Below are 14,485 nucleotides of genomic sequence, written 5' to 3' on the forward strand. Positions count from 1 at the left end.
AGCTGAGACCAGAGAAGAACAGCTGATCTCTGTCAAACTGCAGTTTATCAACCTGAATAAAGAATAAAAGATGAGACTTTAGACAAAGTTGCTGCTTGAAACCAGTAGTATTGCTATTATTATTAATATGATACTATAATTAAAGTTGATATCAGTCTAATGTTTATGTCTCATTAATAGAACATCAATAACATTGTAGTTGTATAAAAATGTCATAAGTCCTGTTTAAACTTAGAAGCTGACACAACTGTTATATTTCTGCTCCTGGTCTCTCTCTTCTGTCTCTACCTCACCTCCCTCTTTCACTTTCTCTCCCCCTCCTCTCCTCTGTCACCACAACCGGTCGAGGCAGATGCTGCACATGTTTGAGTCTGGTTCTGTCACAGATTTTCTCTCCACTGCCCCCTAGTGTTTGTTCATTGTGTGAACTGTTGGTTTCTCTTGTCTTTCTGTCTTATCATGAACAGAGACTTGAGAGAATGTTGTGATTTGGTGTTTTCATTCAGTTCAAAACAAGAATCACAACCAGCTGACAAATCTTCACTTTCATCATTTAAAACATCTCCAGAAACAAACTGAGAAGAATGAGAAGAACTGACTTCTGTGTGTATTTGATAAACCAAACCATGAATCATCACTGACTGATGATGTTATTGATCATGTCTGAACTCACCGAGCCTTCCTGCAGTTCCTCACAGCTGGAATCAGTCTCTGTTTCCCCTGGACTGATGTTCTGTACTTGTCCAGGTCCAACTCATCCAGAACCTCCTCAGACATCTGCAGCATGTAGGCCAGAGCTGAGCAGTGGATCTCAGAGAGTTCCTGTCTTCTGTTCTCTGACTTCATGAACTCTTGGATCTCCTGATGCACTGATTGGTCGTTCATCTCTGTCAGACAGTGGAAGATGTTGATGCTTCTGTCAGGTGAGATGTTGTCTGTGTTCATCTCCTTCAGGTTCTTGATCACCCTCTGGATGATTTCTGGACTGTTCTGAGTCTGACCCAGCAGACCTCCTAAGAGTCTGTGGTTGGACTCCAGACAGAGTCCATGAAGGAAGCGAACAAACAGGTCCAGGTGACCATTTTCACTTTGAAGGGATTTCTCCATGGCTGCTTTCAGGAACACATCCAGAGATAAGTCACTCTCCATTTTTCTTCCAAAAAATGAGGAGAGCTTGTTAATAAAATTAGGTTTTCTCAGGACCTCTGTCTTCCTGTCTTTATCTTCTTGTCTGAAGAAGTCCTGCAGTACCTCTGTCTTCCTGTCTTTATCTTCTTGTCTGAAGAAGTCCTGCAGTACCTCTGTCTTCCTGCTGGTGAAACAGTGGAACATGTAGACTGCAGCCAGAAACTCCTGAACGCTCAGATGAACAAAGCAGTAGATTGATTTCTGGAAGATCACACTCTCTCTTCTGAAGATCTCTGTACAAACTCCTGAGTACACCGAAGCCTCTGTCACACTTAGACCACACCGCTCCAGGTCTTCTTGGTAGAACATTATGTCTCCTTTCTGCAGCTGTTTAAAGGCCAGCCTCCCCAGCTTCAGAAGAAAGTCCCTGTCGGCCTCTGTCAGCTCCTGTGGACTTGTCTCACATCCTTTATCATATTTGTTCTTCTTCCTCTTGGTCTGAACCAGAAGGAAGTGTGAGTACAGGTCTGTCAGGGTCTTGGGCAGCTCTCCTCTCTGCTCTATGGTCAACATGTGCTCCAGAACTGTAGCACTGATCCAGCAGAATACTGGGACTTGACACATGATGTGGAGGCTCCTGGACGCCTTGATGTGGGAGATGATTCTGCTGGACAGATCTTCAGTTCTGGATCTCTTCCTGAAGTACTCGTCCTTCTGGTCGTCAGTGAAGCCTCGTACTTCTGTTACCCTGGCAACACATGTAGGAGGGATCTGATTGGCCGCCGCAGGTCGAGAAGTTATCCAGACAAGAGCTGAGGGAAGCAGATTCCCCTGGATGAGGTTGGTCAGCAGCATGTTGACTGATGACGTGTGTGTGACGTCAGAAACCAGCGTCCTGCTGCTGAAGTCCAGTGAGAGTCTGCTTTCATCCAGGCCGTCAAAGATGAACAAAGGTTTACAGACAGCGAGCTCCTCTGCTCTGACCTTCTCTAATGTTGGATGGAAAACATGGAGCAGCGTGAGAAGACTGTGCTGCTGATCTCTGATCAGGTTCAGCTCCCTGAACGAGAGCACAATCAGCAGATTCACATCCTGGTTTTCCAAACCCTCGGCCCAGTCCAGAGTGAACTTCTGCACCGAGAAGGTTTTTCCAACACCAGCGACACCGTTGGTCAGGACGACTCTGATTCTCCCCTGCTGGTCAGGTAAGGCTTTAAAGATGTCGCAGCACTTGATGGGAGTGTCCTGGACCGTCTTCTTCTTGGAGGTCGTCTCCAGCTGCATCACCTCATGCTGAGTATTGACCTCTTCACTCTGTCCCTCTGTGATGTAGAGCTCAGTGAAGATCCTGTTCAGGAGGGTTCTACTTCCTGTTCCTTCAGTTCCTTCAGTCACATGTTCAAATCTGCTCCTCAGACTGATCTTATGTTCATCTAGAACCTTCTGCAGACCAACATCTGCTGAAAGACAAGAGACAAAGAATGTGAGCAGCTGAGGATTATTTTCATCAGTGTCATGTTTTTCTGTGACGTTGTTGTTTTATGTTGTTTGTTGTCAAATGAAAAACTACATTTTCACTGTAATGACTTGAATAACTTTATTCTGAAAGACTGAATCATTCTAGAAGAACTGTGATGATTGTGAAGGAAAGAGTATCATCTGCATACAAGAGAACAATCATGAGAGAAAAGCAGCAAAATGAGGGGAAACCTTCATTTCTTCAACCTGCAGGGGGCAGCAGAGAGTTAAACTCCATCATGGAGTTAACATGAGTCACATTTTTAACTTTTGAACAGTTTTCTCCTGTTTTTCCATTTCTAAAGTCTGCTAGTGCTGATGGGAGCTGCTCTCCTTATGAGTCTTACCAAAGATGCTCCGTGGTCCATGTCCTGTCCTGGGTCTTTGTCCACACTGGGGACAGCAGGAGTCTCCTGGTGGACCAGACTGGTCCCAGTATGAGGAGATGCAGTGTCTGCAGAACTGGTGACCGCAGCTGGTGGAGACTGGATCCTTCAGGACGTCCTGACACAGAGGACAGCGGGACGTCTGCTCGTCCACAGAAACAGCAAACTGGTCTCTGTGAAGACATTTCTTCATCACTGACATGACGGGGACAGGCGGACATGTCTCTGTGGAGACATTTCTTTATCACTGACACGTCGGGGACAGGTGGACATGTGTCTGTGGAGACATTTCTTTATCACTGACACGTCAGGGACAGGCGGACATGTCTCTGTGGAGTTATTTCTTTATCACTGACATGTCGGGGACAGGTGGACATGTGTCTGTGGAGACGTTTCTTTATCACTGACATGTCGGGACAGGTGGACATGTCTCTGTGGAGACATTTCTTTATCACTGACACGTCAGGGACAGGTGGACATGTATCTGTGGAGACATTTCTTTATCACTGACACGTCAGGGACAGGTGGACATGTCTCTGTGAAGACATCCTTACAGCTTTGTCTCACAGTGGTTCTGATGGACTGTTGTAAAGGTCTAACCCTGAGGCTCATCCTCACACTCTCTCTGACTCGTCAATGGTTTGACTCATTGATCCGTTTCATCAGATTCTGAATCAGTTCAGTTCAGTCTGTTGCTCACACACACATTTAGTTCTTCTTCCTTCACAAAAGTCCAGTCAAATTCAATTTGAACCACAAATAAAAGAAATGAGCTGTTGATGTGAAGCTGCTTTCAGAGCTGCTCTGAAGTTTGGACGTTTCCCTCCAACAGATGGAGGTTATTTCTTATCTTAATTCAAGAGCATATCATATTGATTTGAGAGCATTATTTATTGAGTCTCTTACTTTGTCTCTGAGGCTCCAGGTTCATGACTGAAGTTTATAGGTTTGTCCATAGACCGGTCACTCTTCACAGACAGACCGCTGGGTCCTGGTCTCTGGTTCTGACCTCTGCAAACACAAACATCACATGATCACTGATGATGGTCTTTGTTTAGACACTTTGATCACAAAGCAGCCTCAGTGTCAGTGTGACCTCCAGAGTCTGGAGTGATGGGAATGATTTCAGGTTTACAGCCTGTGGTCGCTGATCTTTGTGTAAAGACTGATCCTCTACAGCAGCGGTCCTCAACCCCCGGCCCGCGGACCGGTTTAATGTCAGACAATATTTTCAGGACCGGCCTTTAATACAAAAATAAATAAATAAAAAACTAAATAAAATGATACGACCGGCATGAAAACGGGTCTTTTGTGAATATAATAATAAACGTGAATCCACTGTGTATGCAAATGTATTAGCAGCGTCCTCGTAACATCGCGCCAACGATACTGCACAGAGCGCAGCCGTGCGTCAGCGGCATGTGCACCGGCTGGGGGAAAAATGGCCGAGTCCATCAACCAGTTGCGGATGCTGCCGCTGACCAAAGGACAAATGTGAAGTCCCGTCTGTTCATTGCGCAGCAGCGGTAACGGAGGACCCAGATGAGGCGAGCCAGGAGACGGGTGCTTCGTCAACAGCAGCAGCACCCGCTCACCCTGCTTCACACAGATAGGATGTTGCTGTTGTGGTGATCTCAGGGTTTTCTGTCATGACTTTAATCCACAACACCGGCAGAGTTATTGTCTCAAACATACTTTTAATGCCGCCGTCATTTTGCCATCTCCAGCAGTTGATCTTCTTCTTCGACCGTGACATGTGACCGAGGCAAGCATGTTGACATGTGTCAAGAGTGAGTCATAGACAGATGTGGCGAGAGAATGGTTCACAATCTGATCATAAATAAAACAGAAATAATGGAAGTTATGTATTCTTTCTCTGCGGCCCGGTACCAATTGACCCACCGACTGGTACCGGTCCGCAGCCCGGGGGTTGAGGACCACTGCTCTACAGGTACAGTCAGCATTTAGAGTGCACAAGAGTGAGAGTGTGATGTTCTCTTGTTGTCAGTGCATGAGTCTCTTACTTTGTCTCTGAGGCTCCAGGTTCATGACTGAAGTTTAAAGGTGGTTTCATAGACCAGTCACTCTTCACAGACAGACCGCTGGGTCCTGGAGACTCTGCTCTGTCCTCGTCTTCCTCCACACAACCACTCATCTGCTGGACGTCAGTCATTCTGAGACACAGGTACAGTCAGGATTTAGAGTTTATGTTTAGCGCACAACCAAGTGTGTTGTTCTCTTGTTGTCAGTGCATTGATTGCAAGTTTTGTCACAAGAAAAGTTTTTATGACAGTTGGTAAAAAAGCTGAAAGGTGCATTAATGCCACCTGAAATGATCTTCAGCTAACACGCTTCACTGGACACACTGTCTCTTACTTTGTCTGTGAGGATCCCATCGTTACTTCTTACTCTTCACAGACAGACCGTTGGGTTCTGGAGACTCTGCTCTGTCCTCGTCTGTGAGAAACACACACACACACACACACACACATACACACACACAGACAGACTGAATGTATAAACCGTCCCAATATACAGATTTACAGAGAATAACTTGTTTTATAGTGTAAAGTGTAAACCTCATATATAAAAAGCACGTCTTCTCTTTGTTGTTGTCATGAGTTTGTGCAAATGAGCTCCTCACTGACTTATCACTGCTCCACTGAAAGCATCATATTGAAAGCACTTTAAAGAGTTACCTCTCAGTTTGAGTGGAAAATCTCCTTCATGTTTCCTGGAGGACGTCTGATGTGGATCTGTGTTCAGTCCAGTGATCACACGAGAGAAAACTGTAACACATCAGGAGTTTTCTGTCAGAGAAGGTGTTTTATGAAACCTGCTGTTCATGTCACTTACATATTTGTGCCAGTAGATGGTGCTAGGCTACTCTGTATGTGACTGAAGGGCTGTTGTCTGCATTCAAGTCAGCTGATGAGCTCAGTTTTGAGAGCAAAAGTCCAATTAGATCCTGGATTACTTATTAACTGCATATGTGTTCATCAAGGACATCAAAAAGTACTAAGTACAATTACATTTCAATCATAAATGTGGATTTGATACCACTTCAAAAAAAGAATAACCTCAGTTTTGTTCAAGTCAACTTTGACCCTGGATTACTCCCAAAGTTCCAAGACAGTCTGGCTGCAGACCTGCACTGTGAGGTCTCCTGCACGGTCAGAACTGGAAGTTGATTCAAAGCCTTTCAAAATAAAAGCGAACATACCGGAAGCACGTATTTTTCGTTCCCCATGAGAAGTGTGGAGACGACGAGGTGAGTAAAAGTCAAGTGACAACAACTTTGTGTCATACGAAGAAACAGAAACAGTCTTTATTCACTAGAACGTTATGTTGCACACTATATATTGACTATATAAAGTTATATTAATTTGAAAGAATTGGGTTTTGGACTTTTGGGTAGTTTTTAGCGTTGTTATCGTATCGATAGTGCTCACTTAAATGTGCCATTTTCCTACTCAAAGACCAAGAAAACTGAGTTATATCATATAGTTTTTATATCATTTTGTTTTACTTATTACGACATTATTTGTCTCTTACAGATGCATATTTCAATCTTAAGTACCGACACTACGCCCAAAGTTGAACGCTGCACGTCATGCTGCAAGCGATTTCACTGCCCCCTTGTGCCTAAAAGTGACACCAACACAATTGTCCAAGCTGCAGAGCCACTTAGAGGCACATAGGAAAGGTGGCATTTTATTTAAAGGTAAGCATAATGTATTTGTCTGTGTGTTTGTACTCATAAGTATGAGCCAACGCTACTAACTTCTGACAGGTTGTGGTTTGGCTGGTAAAAGGGGAAAAGGAAAATGAAGGGAATGTAAGTTGCAGTGAAGAACACCTGACACCTCACCTCACAGTTTTAGTCACTTTCAAAAATGAAAAGTTTAGAATCAGACTCTCTGCTCTGCAAGTCAACATTTATGTGTGTTATGTGAGCCAAAAAAATAATAATAATAATAATCAAATTAAAAATAAATAACATAAAAAGACATTTGAAAGTGTGTTTTGTGTCTACTGTTTTCTCTTGTAACAGAGGTTATTGGTTATGTGGGTCATGTAACTAGGTATTCAGTCATTCACTTTGAATACACAAAGCTAAGTTCATTTAAAATCATCAACCCTCACACCCTCCACTGGCAAATCCATGTGGTCCACAAGGTAAGAACATAGCACAAACAATATTAAGCAATTATTCAATGAATTATGAGTAGGGCTGTAACAATATGCAATATGAAAGCGAAATCGCGACACTCAGATGCACGATCCTGTGTCGCGGTGTGAGAAGGCAGAATCGCGACACACCCCTTCCAACTCCCAGAGTGATCCCTCCCGTTCAGATCCAATGAATCATGTGACGCCTGCCTGCAAAAGTTGAGCTAGTTGAAGAAGAACGTGAGGAAACATGGCAACCAACCCAGAAATAGCGGATCCTCCCTCTTCATTTCAGTCAGCAGTATGGCAACATTTGGGCTACATGGTGGAGATAAAGGACGGCAATGGTGTAGTCGACAAGACCCACACAATTTGCTGTAAGTGCTTTAAGTGACAACAGATAACGGCAGAAACATTGCCAATGCTGTCGAAGCGGCCGGATTTTCACCGCATATACGTTAATCTGGCTGCGCAGAGAGCGATGGGCGTTCACCAGATGTCCCGACTCCTCGGCAGAGTGAGGAAAGTTGTCACGTTTTTCCACCGCAGCACAACAGCTGCAGCTGTGTTGAAGGAGAAACAGGTGATGCTACAGCTGCCCTTACACAAGCTGGTCACTGCAGGTGACATTGTCACAGCACAGAGAGCAAGCCTCCTCTTCTGAAGAAGAAGAAGAAGAAGAAGAAGAATGTTCAACTCCCTTAAATCAAGTTTGGTTTTCTTAAGAGAAAGAAGTTGTTTATTTGTTTCATGTTTACTTACTTGATGTGTGGTTTGCAGCACAGGCAGTAAGCCTCAGTTACCTCAGTGTGAAACACTAGCCATTTCATTTACTTTGTAAATGTAAGAGAACTTGATTGAAGAAGAATTTTCAACATGCTCCAATCATCTCCACAGTGGAGTTTAGTTCTGTTTGTTTTTCAACAGTATTTTGTTACAAAGAAAACACAAGTGTTATAGCTTTGGCTATTTATGGCTATTTATATTGTTAATAATTTGCATAGTTAATCTTGTTCTTTGGTGTTCAGTTTATAAAGGTTTTTTCAAACCCCCCCCCCAAAAAAATAAATAAATTGTGATACAAAGCGAACCGTAGGTTTGGTGTATCGTTACAGCCCTAATTATGAGGTGTTACAATTGCAAACACACATAAGATATGCCTACATAAAACAATGAGTAAATCAATATGTAAATGGGTCCAACAGTGCAGGGGGCTACATTTTCAATGCTAAATAATGGTATAAAAGAACAGTCAGCAATAGGTTGGAGTGTAGATGCATTATGCCATCACACATTAAGGTGTATTTACAGAGATTTATTGTTTCAAAATTCATTTGTAGTGCACACTAAACTAACAGCTGTCCTTTTTACGAATTAAATTAAAAATACTGGAGTAAAATAATGCATGTTTTGAGGAGGCTAATAATGTTTTGAAGGTGACATAGACCGGAAGCTCCAATTAACGCTGCGTTTGTGTGTGTATCTGCGTCATTACCTCGTTTATGAAACCCTAAAGTTTCAGAACAAACAGTTCAGCCACTGCTGAGAAAATAGTGTTGTATTGTTTTCCTGGGCTCTGCGAAGCGGATCGACACTTCTTTAATTTGATGTCGTCATCAGAAATCCTCACCACCGTAGCGCCTCCCGGTGCGGGCACTAGTCCGGGCACATCCGGTTGCGTACATTCAACCGCAGAAGAAGAAGAACTACTCTCGTTGTAGCTGCTGAGATGCAGAGCATCCACCGTGCCAGAGGGGGAGCTGTGTATCTGAGAGCTGGCTTATCTATTACGTCACTTCCAGGTACCTGGCCAATCACAGGACAGTAGGAAAGCTCTCGTTGGCTGGCCAATCACAGCAACTGTTTGGTCTGAAACAGCGCGGCTGACGACAGCGTCAGTGAGGAGATATTTTGATCGGCTCGTTTGCAGCGATTAGGAGGTTTTTAATCATGAAAACAAGTTAATATATGTAAGTAGACCTCCATAACTAACATATATGTGTGATACAAGCATTCTATGTCGCCTTTAAGGGGATCATAACAATAGCTGTACATCTAGTTTGCCCTGATTATCTGTAGAATAACCCTAGTGGGTCATAACGTTTTGTATTTTATTTTTTTATATAATATTTTGTTTGTTTTTATCTTTATTATTATCCTGCGTTTTTTCACCTTATCCAGTTGAACTGGAAAGATATACAGTTTTTTTTTTTTTAAATCTCTTCAATTAAACACATGGATACACATAAACATATTTACATTGTATACATAAAATAAAGACCCAAGAAATAAACATCGGGAACGAAAAATACGTGCTTCCGGTATGCTCGCTTTTATTTTGAAAAGCTTCCGGTCCTGACAGTAGAGGAGACCTCCCAGTGCAGGTCTGCAACGAAAGGTCCTGACAGTGCAGGTCTGCAGCCAGACCCCTCTCAAAAGTTCACAGTAAAAGCACTTCATCCGACTGCATTAAGCACTTATAGTACTTGTAGTACTTATAGTACTTAAAGCTACTAAATCAAGTCATTATTTTGATGATAATATGAATATATGACATTATTATTTCACTTTTAATCCAAATGATCATTTACAATCGTTCATTTAATCTCATTTAACATTGTGTTCGCGTTTGACGGGACTTTATGTTTCGGTTTGGACGCTTGAGTAGAATTGACATAAAGAAGAAAACATGACGTCACATTTAGGAAAAACAAAAGACGACTGACTGGAGTTATGACAGGCTGGAAGTTTCCATTCTAATCTGTCAGGATTAAGCAGTACATATACTTCATGACTGTACTTAAGTACACATTCCACGTATTTGTACTGCAACTTTGTTATTTCCAGCAACTTTGACTACATTTTATATCAGAAATGATTTTTGATAATCAAGTAGAGTAAATGTCAAACTTTAAGACTTTTACTCAAGTCTCACTTTAAGGTACTTGACTCACACGCACTAAATCATCATATATCATCATATATCATCATATATTATCATCATATATATTATCATCATAATCACGTCAACACTCACCAGTCTGTCCTCGTGCTGCGCAGTTCAAATGGCGACTGAAGCAAAGTCACAGAATAGTTACTTTCACTTTCTCTTACAGGAAATGAGTCGAGCAGGAAATAAAGAGGCAGCGCGAGAGTTCTACATCTATGTTTGTGGACTTGAATTTATTATTTACACTTATTGTTCCTAACAGTATGATCATAAGTCTGCGGGTTTTCTGGCCTGAATTGATTTGAATATTTTCTGATCGTTCTATGAATATCATATATTTAATAGAATGATAACAGTGAATTGAACACATACTACTCTAAGGTGTAAAATAGTATCAGACAAAAAACATCCAACATAATGAATGAAATATCATTGAAATAAGAGGAACATTCAATCAATAAATCCCTTCAATGTAACTGGGATTAAAGGCTTTAATGAACAAAAGGTGTTTAGAACACTTGTAATCATTGGTAGCAACTATAGGTGAGAAGAAAAGTGCAATTATTGGTGTTTGAACATCGTTGGTTTGAAATAAGTGAGCAAAGATGCTTCAGAAACGTTCCATTCCAATCAACTCTGCGTCCTATTTTGATTCACTTGGCTCCAGCGTCTGCTCAACAACTATCACTGTCAGTGGGTCAAAACAGCAGAAAACCCGCGCACCACCGCCACCGTGTGGCAGACATGTGAAGTGCGAGTAACACGACAAAACAAACAGGCAAACATGTTGATACCATGGATGTATTAGAACAACTGGATAGAGCTCCGCCCCTTTGCCTCCGTTCATTCCTATGGAGTTCTTTTGGATTGTTTTTTGAATGATTTATTGAACAAAATAATGTAGAAACAACAAGGCTCACATCTTTGTTTCAACCTTTCAAAGGAGCAGGTGCACAGGAAGAACGCAGAAGAGAAACATTTGCATGATCAAATACAGACAAATCAAACAAGATCAAAAACTAAAGAAAAAGTGAGCTAAGGCTTTTGTTTTTAGATCCTATTTTTCAAATAAAGTGAAAAGTGTCATTGCATTTTTACCTTTCATCATGTTAAAGAAACTGGTTATGAAACACAATAAATCGAAGTTTCACGTTCATATATTTCCATGTGTTCCAAGTATTAATATATTGTTTAGCATTATTGACCATAACAAGAGCATAAATCATGTCCTCTTTAGAGAAGGGCTGGAGTCGGATCTCTGTGTGCAGCCAGTCACGTGTGCTTCAGAGGACACACAATGAAAGCTTTCAATATCATCACAAAATACACATTTATTTGTTTCCAAAGCAAATCTCTGCCGTAACATTTCACTGGACACAGGTTACACAACATTTAACATTTTCAAATGGACTTCTTTTGCTTTTGGATTTATGGGAAATTGGAAATATTGAGATCACAAAGAATATATAATATCTTTGGAGAAGATTTGTTTGATGCACTTTTGAAAAGACAATAAAGGGTGTGTGACGTTTTATTAGGAATTTGAATGCTCTCAAAGTTACAGCTTCCAACTAGGAGATGTGGAACATTAGGAGTGATGTGAGTCGAGTTTGAAATAATCCCTTGAATTCAATTCAAAGTAGGATTAGGGATGGCTTTCATTATGGATGCAAAGGAATTACGATTAACGACTAGATGATATTTAAGGCAAAAATGTTCATGTGTCATCACACACTAAATGAATTAAAGAGCAAATACCTTTATCCATGCAGTTCTTGTTATACAGCGACTTGTTTTTAATTGTAATGTATCTATTTGTTACGAGGGGTGAAATTATGATTGTACAAAAGTTTCCAATATAAAAGGACTTGCTGGTGAAACAGGGATCATTTAACAGGACGTTTCTGAATATTGAAATCACACTTTCATAAAAAGTGCCTCCATATGATACCAGAAGCTCTTATTGTGAAGGAAGGATTTGAACCCGTTCATGTTCAGTGTTCCATTGATAAAATCTGTGTATTCTCTTAATAAAGTGCATCTTTTTCTTCCAAATATAATCCAAATGAATTTGGTTGACCTTCTGAATGGCTCTGTTAGGGAAGGCCAAAGAATACGCTGGATAGAAACATCTCCATATGCTTTCAATCTTAGTAAGAAAGACTCCACCTAGTAAACTGATGTCTCTCAATAACCAGGAGTTCAGTTTAGTTTGACTGATTGAGTTATTACACTCCACACATAGATACATGTATCCCTAAGTATTGAACAGCTGATTTGATAGGAATGTTTTCTGTTTCTGCTTCTGTTAAATCACTCTGATGAATTTGTTCAAATCAAGTTTCAGCCTCGAGGCGTCGCATTATCTTGGGGACCTCAGTTTCACAGAGACGGTCGTATCGTCTGCGCGCTGGCTAACAACAACAACAGGTATCCCAAGAACATTTAAAGGAGCAATGTGTGAATTTTTAATAAAAATAGAGAGAGCATTTCTGTGGCAATGATAAAGAGAAGCGGAGAGACGGGGCAGCTTTGTTTGACCCCACGTTTGATAGCAGATCTCGGTGATGTACCTCCTGGTAACCAAATAGAGCTGTTTGCATTATCATAAAGAGACTCAGTAGTGGCTCCAAATTTATTCCCAAAGCCTAAAAGTTTGAAGCACTGAAAGATAAAGTGATGCTCAATTGAGTTTAAAAAGCTTTATAAAAGTCAAGAAACAAAATGAAGCCGTCGTGTTCTACTAAAGGATTATAATCTAGGAGATGGATCACCAAACGGATGTTGTTGTGAATGGATCCATCTTTCATAAATCCAGATTGGGAGTCACTTATAATTTTGTCTAGGTTACTTTTGAATCTATTGGCATGCACAAGCGTTACAATCTTATAATCAGTGTTTAATAACGTGATGGGTCTAAGATTATCCAAAATGTTGAAGTTTTTGAGTAAGTCCCAACAAATGAGGTGTAAGGCCATCACAGCCAGGAGATTTATTTAAAGACAAGCTCAAAAATATTAACATCAGCTTCACAGAACTTTGCAAACTCCTCATCTGTACAGAGGATAAGATCTTTGATATGGTGAAAAAAGGAGTCTGAATCTGCTGCAGAGTGTCATTTAGTGTCAAAGGAAGTTATTTCCTTAGTAATCAAGTCTGGATCTGGACATAGTGTGATGGAAATGATGTACTTCATGTACTTCATGAAGAGAAATGTTCAATGGAACTGTTTGATGTGACTTGTGACCTGTAACCCTTTGTACTGTTTTAGGACACATGTAATATATACTCAATGTTATCACTTGCTACAATGTGAGTGATTCCTTTAAGTACAGAATGGCAGGGTGATAACATACCATCAGAGACAGATAAATACCATGTGTTTCTTCCAAGACAGTGAGTCTTCACTTTGTAACAGGCCTGTGTGTTGCTTTGTGAATGCTCCTCTTGTACAAGATTAAACCCTCGTTTGGATTTTGAGCTGACTCCCATCTCCTTCCTCCAGTTCTAAATGATTGCAGAATTATTTGAACAAAACTTTTGGTGCCCAACGTGGGGCCCCAATATCTGTCTCTCTCTTCACATTGGCGGACCTGAAGACCTTGCAAGGCGGTGTCACTCCGGCAGTTTGCCCCGCCCCCTCCTCTGCCGGCCTGCCGGCCTGATTGCAAACACCTGCAGACAATCAAGCCATGTGCACCTTAAAAACTCTCTGCTTCTTTGTTTCAGTGCCAGTGTGTCATCGCCAATGCCTGATTACCCGAGCTCCTCGTCACAGCCACAGCATTCTCAAGTTTCTGATCCTCTTTGTGAACGACGTTTTATTTGTAAGTTTTTCTTATCACAGCCTGATAGCTGACTCCTTAGTTCAGATTTATAGCCCTTTTATTTTTCCTCCTTGGGAGAGATTTTTTGTTGGTTAATTTTCACAGCCTCTTTAGGAATTCCAATCATTAGGATTGTGACTTACCTTTAACTATTTAGATCCAATCATTTAGATTGCGTTTTGATTTCTTAGTTAGTTAAGGATCGCCAATCATTAGGATTGTGCTTAGAGATTGTTTTCTTTTTGAAGTGCTTAGAGCACTTTCCTCCGTTTGGAGAGTTTTCTGTTTAAGTTTTTTAGGATAACCATAGTTTAAGTTTGTTTCCTCTTCGGAGTGATTTTTGGTTCCACGTTTATAGTTCCGCAACGTCTCTCTTGTAGAGCGTTGCGCTCGCAAATTGCTTTAGGTTTTCATAGCCACGCTGTTGTTTTTCCTCAGCAAAGAGGACCTGCCTTGAGAATTGTTAAGAGTGTCAATAAAGACTATTAAAAGACCTCTGCGTC

At 41.2% G+C, this 14,485-nt stretch overlaps 2 protein-coding genes across 2 annotated transcripts in view; both read right to left on the reverse strand.

Moving 5' to 3' along the window:
- The window catches only part of LOC131460189 (NACHT, LRR and PYD domains-containing protein 12-like), a 468,988-nt gene that overhangs the window by 194,300 nt on the left and 260,203 nt on the right, over window positions 1-14,485 (reverse strand). The gene's annotated exons all lie outside the window — the stretch shown is intronic.
- The window catches only part of LOC131460192 (protein NLRC3-like), a 172,906-nt gene that overhangs the window by 83,074 nt on the left and 75,347 nt on the right, over window positions 1-14,485 (reverse strand). The window contains exons 2-4 of the mRNA XM_058630476.1: window positions 3,939-4,043; window positions 2,994-3,205; window positions 1,204-2,588 (exon numbers count right to left, since the gene is read on the reverse strand). Of these exons, the coding sequence (XP_058486459.1) occupies window positions 1,204-2,588; window positions 2,994-3,205; window positions 3,939-4,043 (1,702 nt within the window). The remainder of the gene's footprint in view (window positions 1-1,203; window positions 2,589-2,993; window positions 3,206-3,938; window positions 4,044-14,485) is intronic.

Source organism: Solea solea, chromosome 6 (assembly GCF_958295425.1).
Source record: "Solea solea chromosome 6, fSolSol10.1, whole genome shotgun sequence".
Classification (NCBI taxonomy): domain Eukaryota; kingdom Metazoa; phylum Chordata; class Actinopteri; order Pleuronectiformes; family Soleidae; genus Solea; species Solea solea.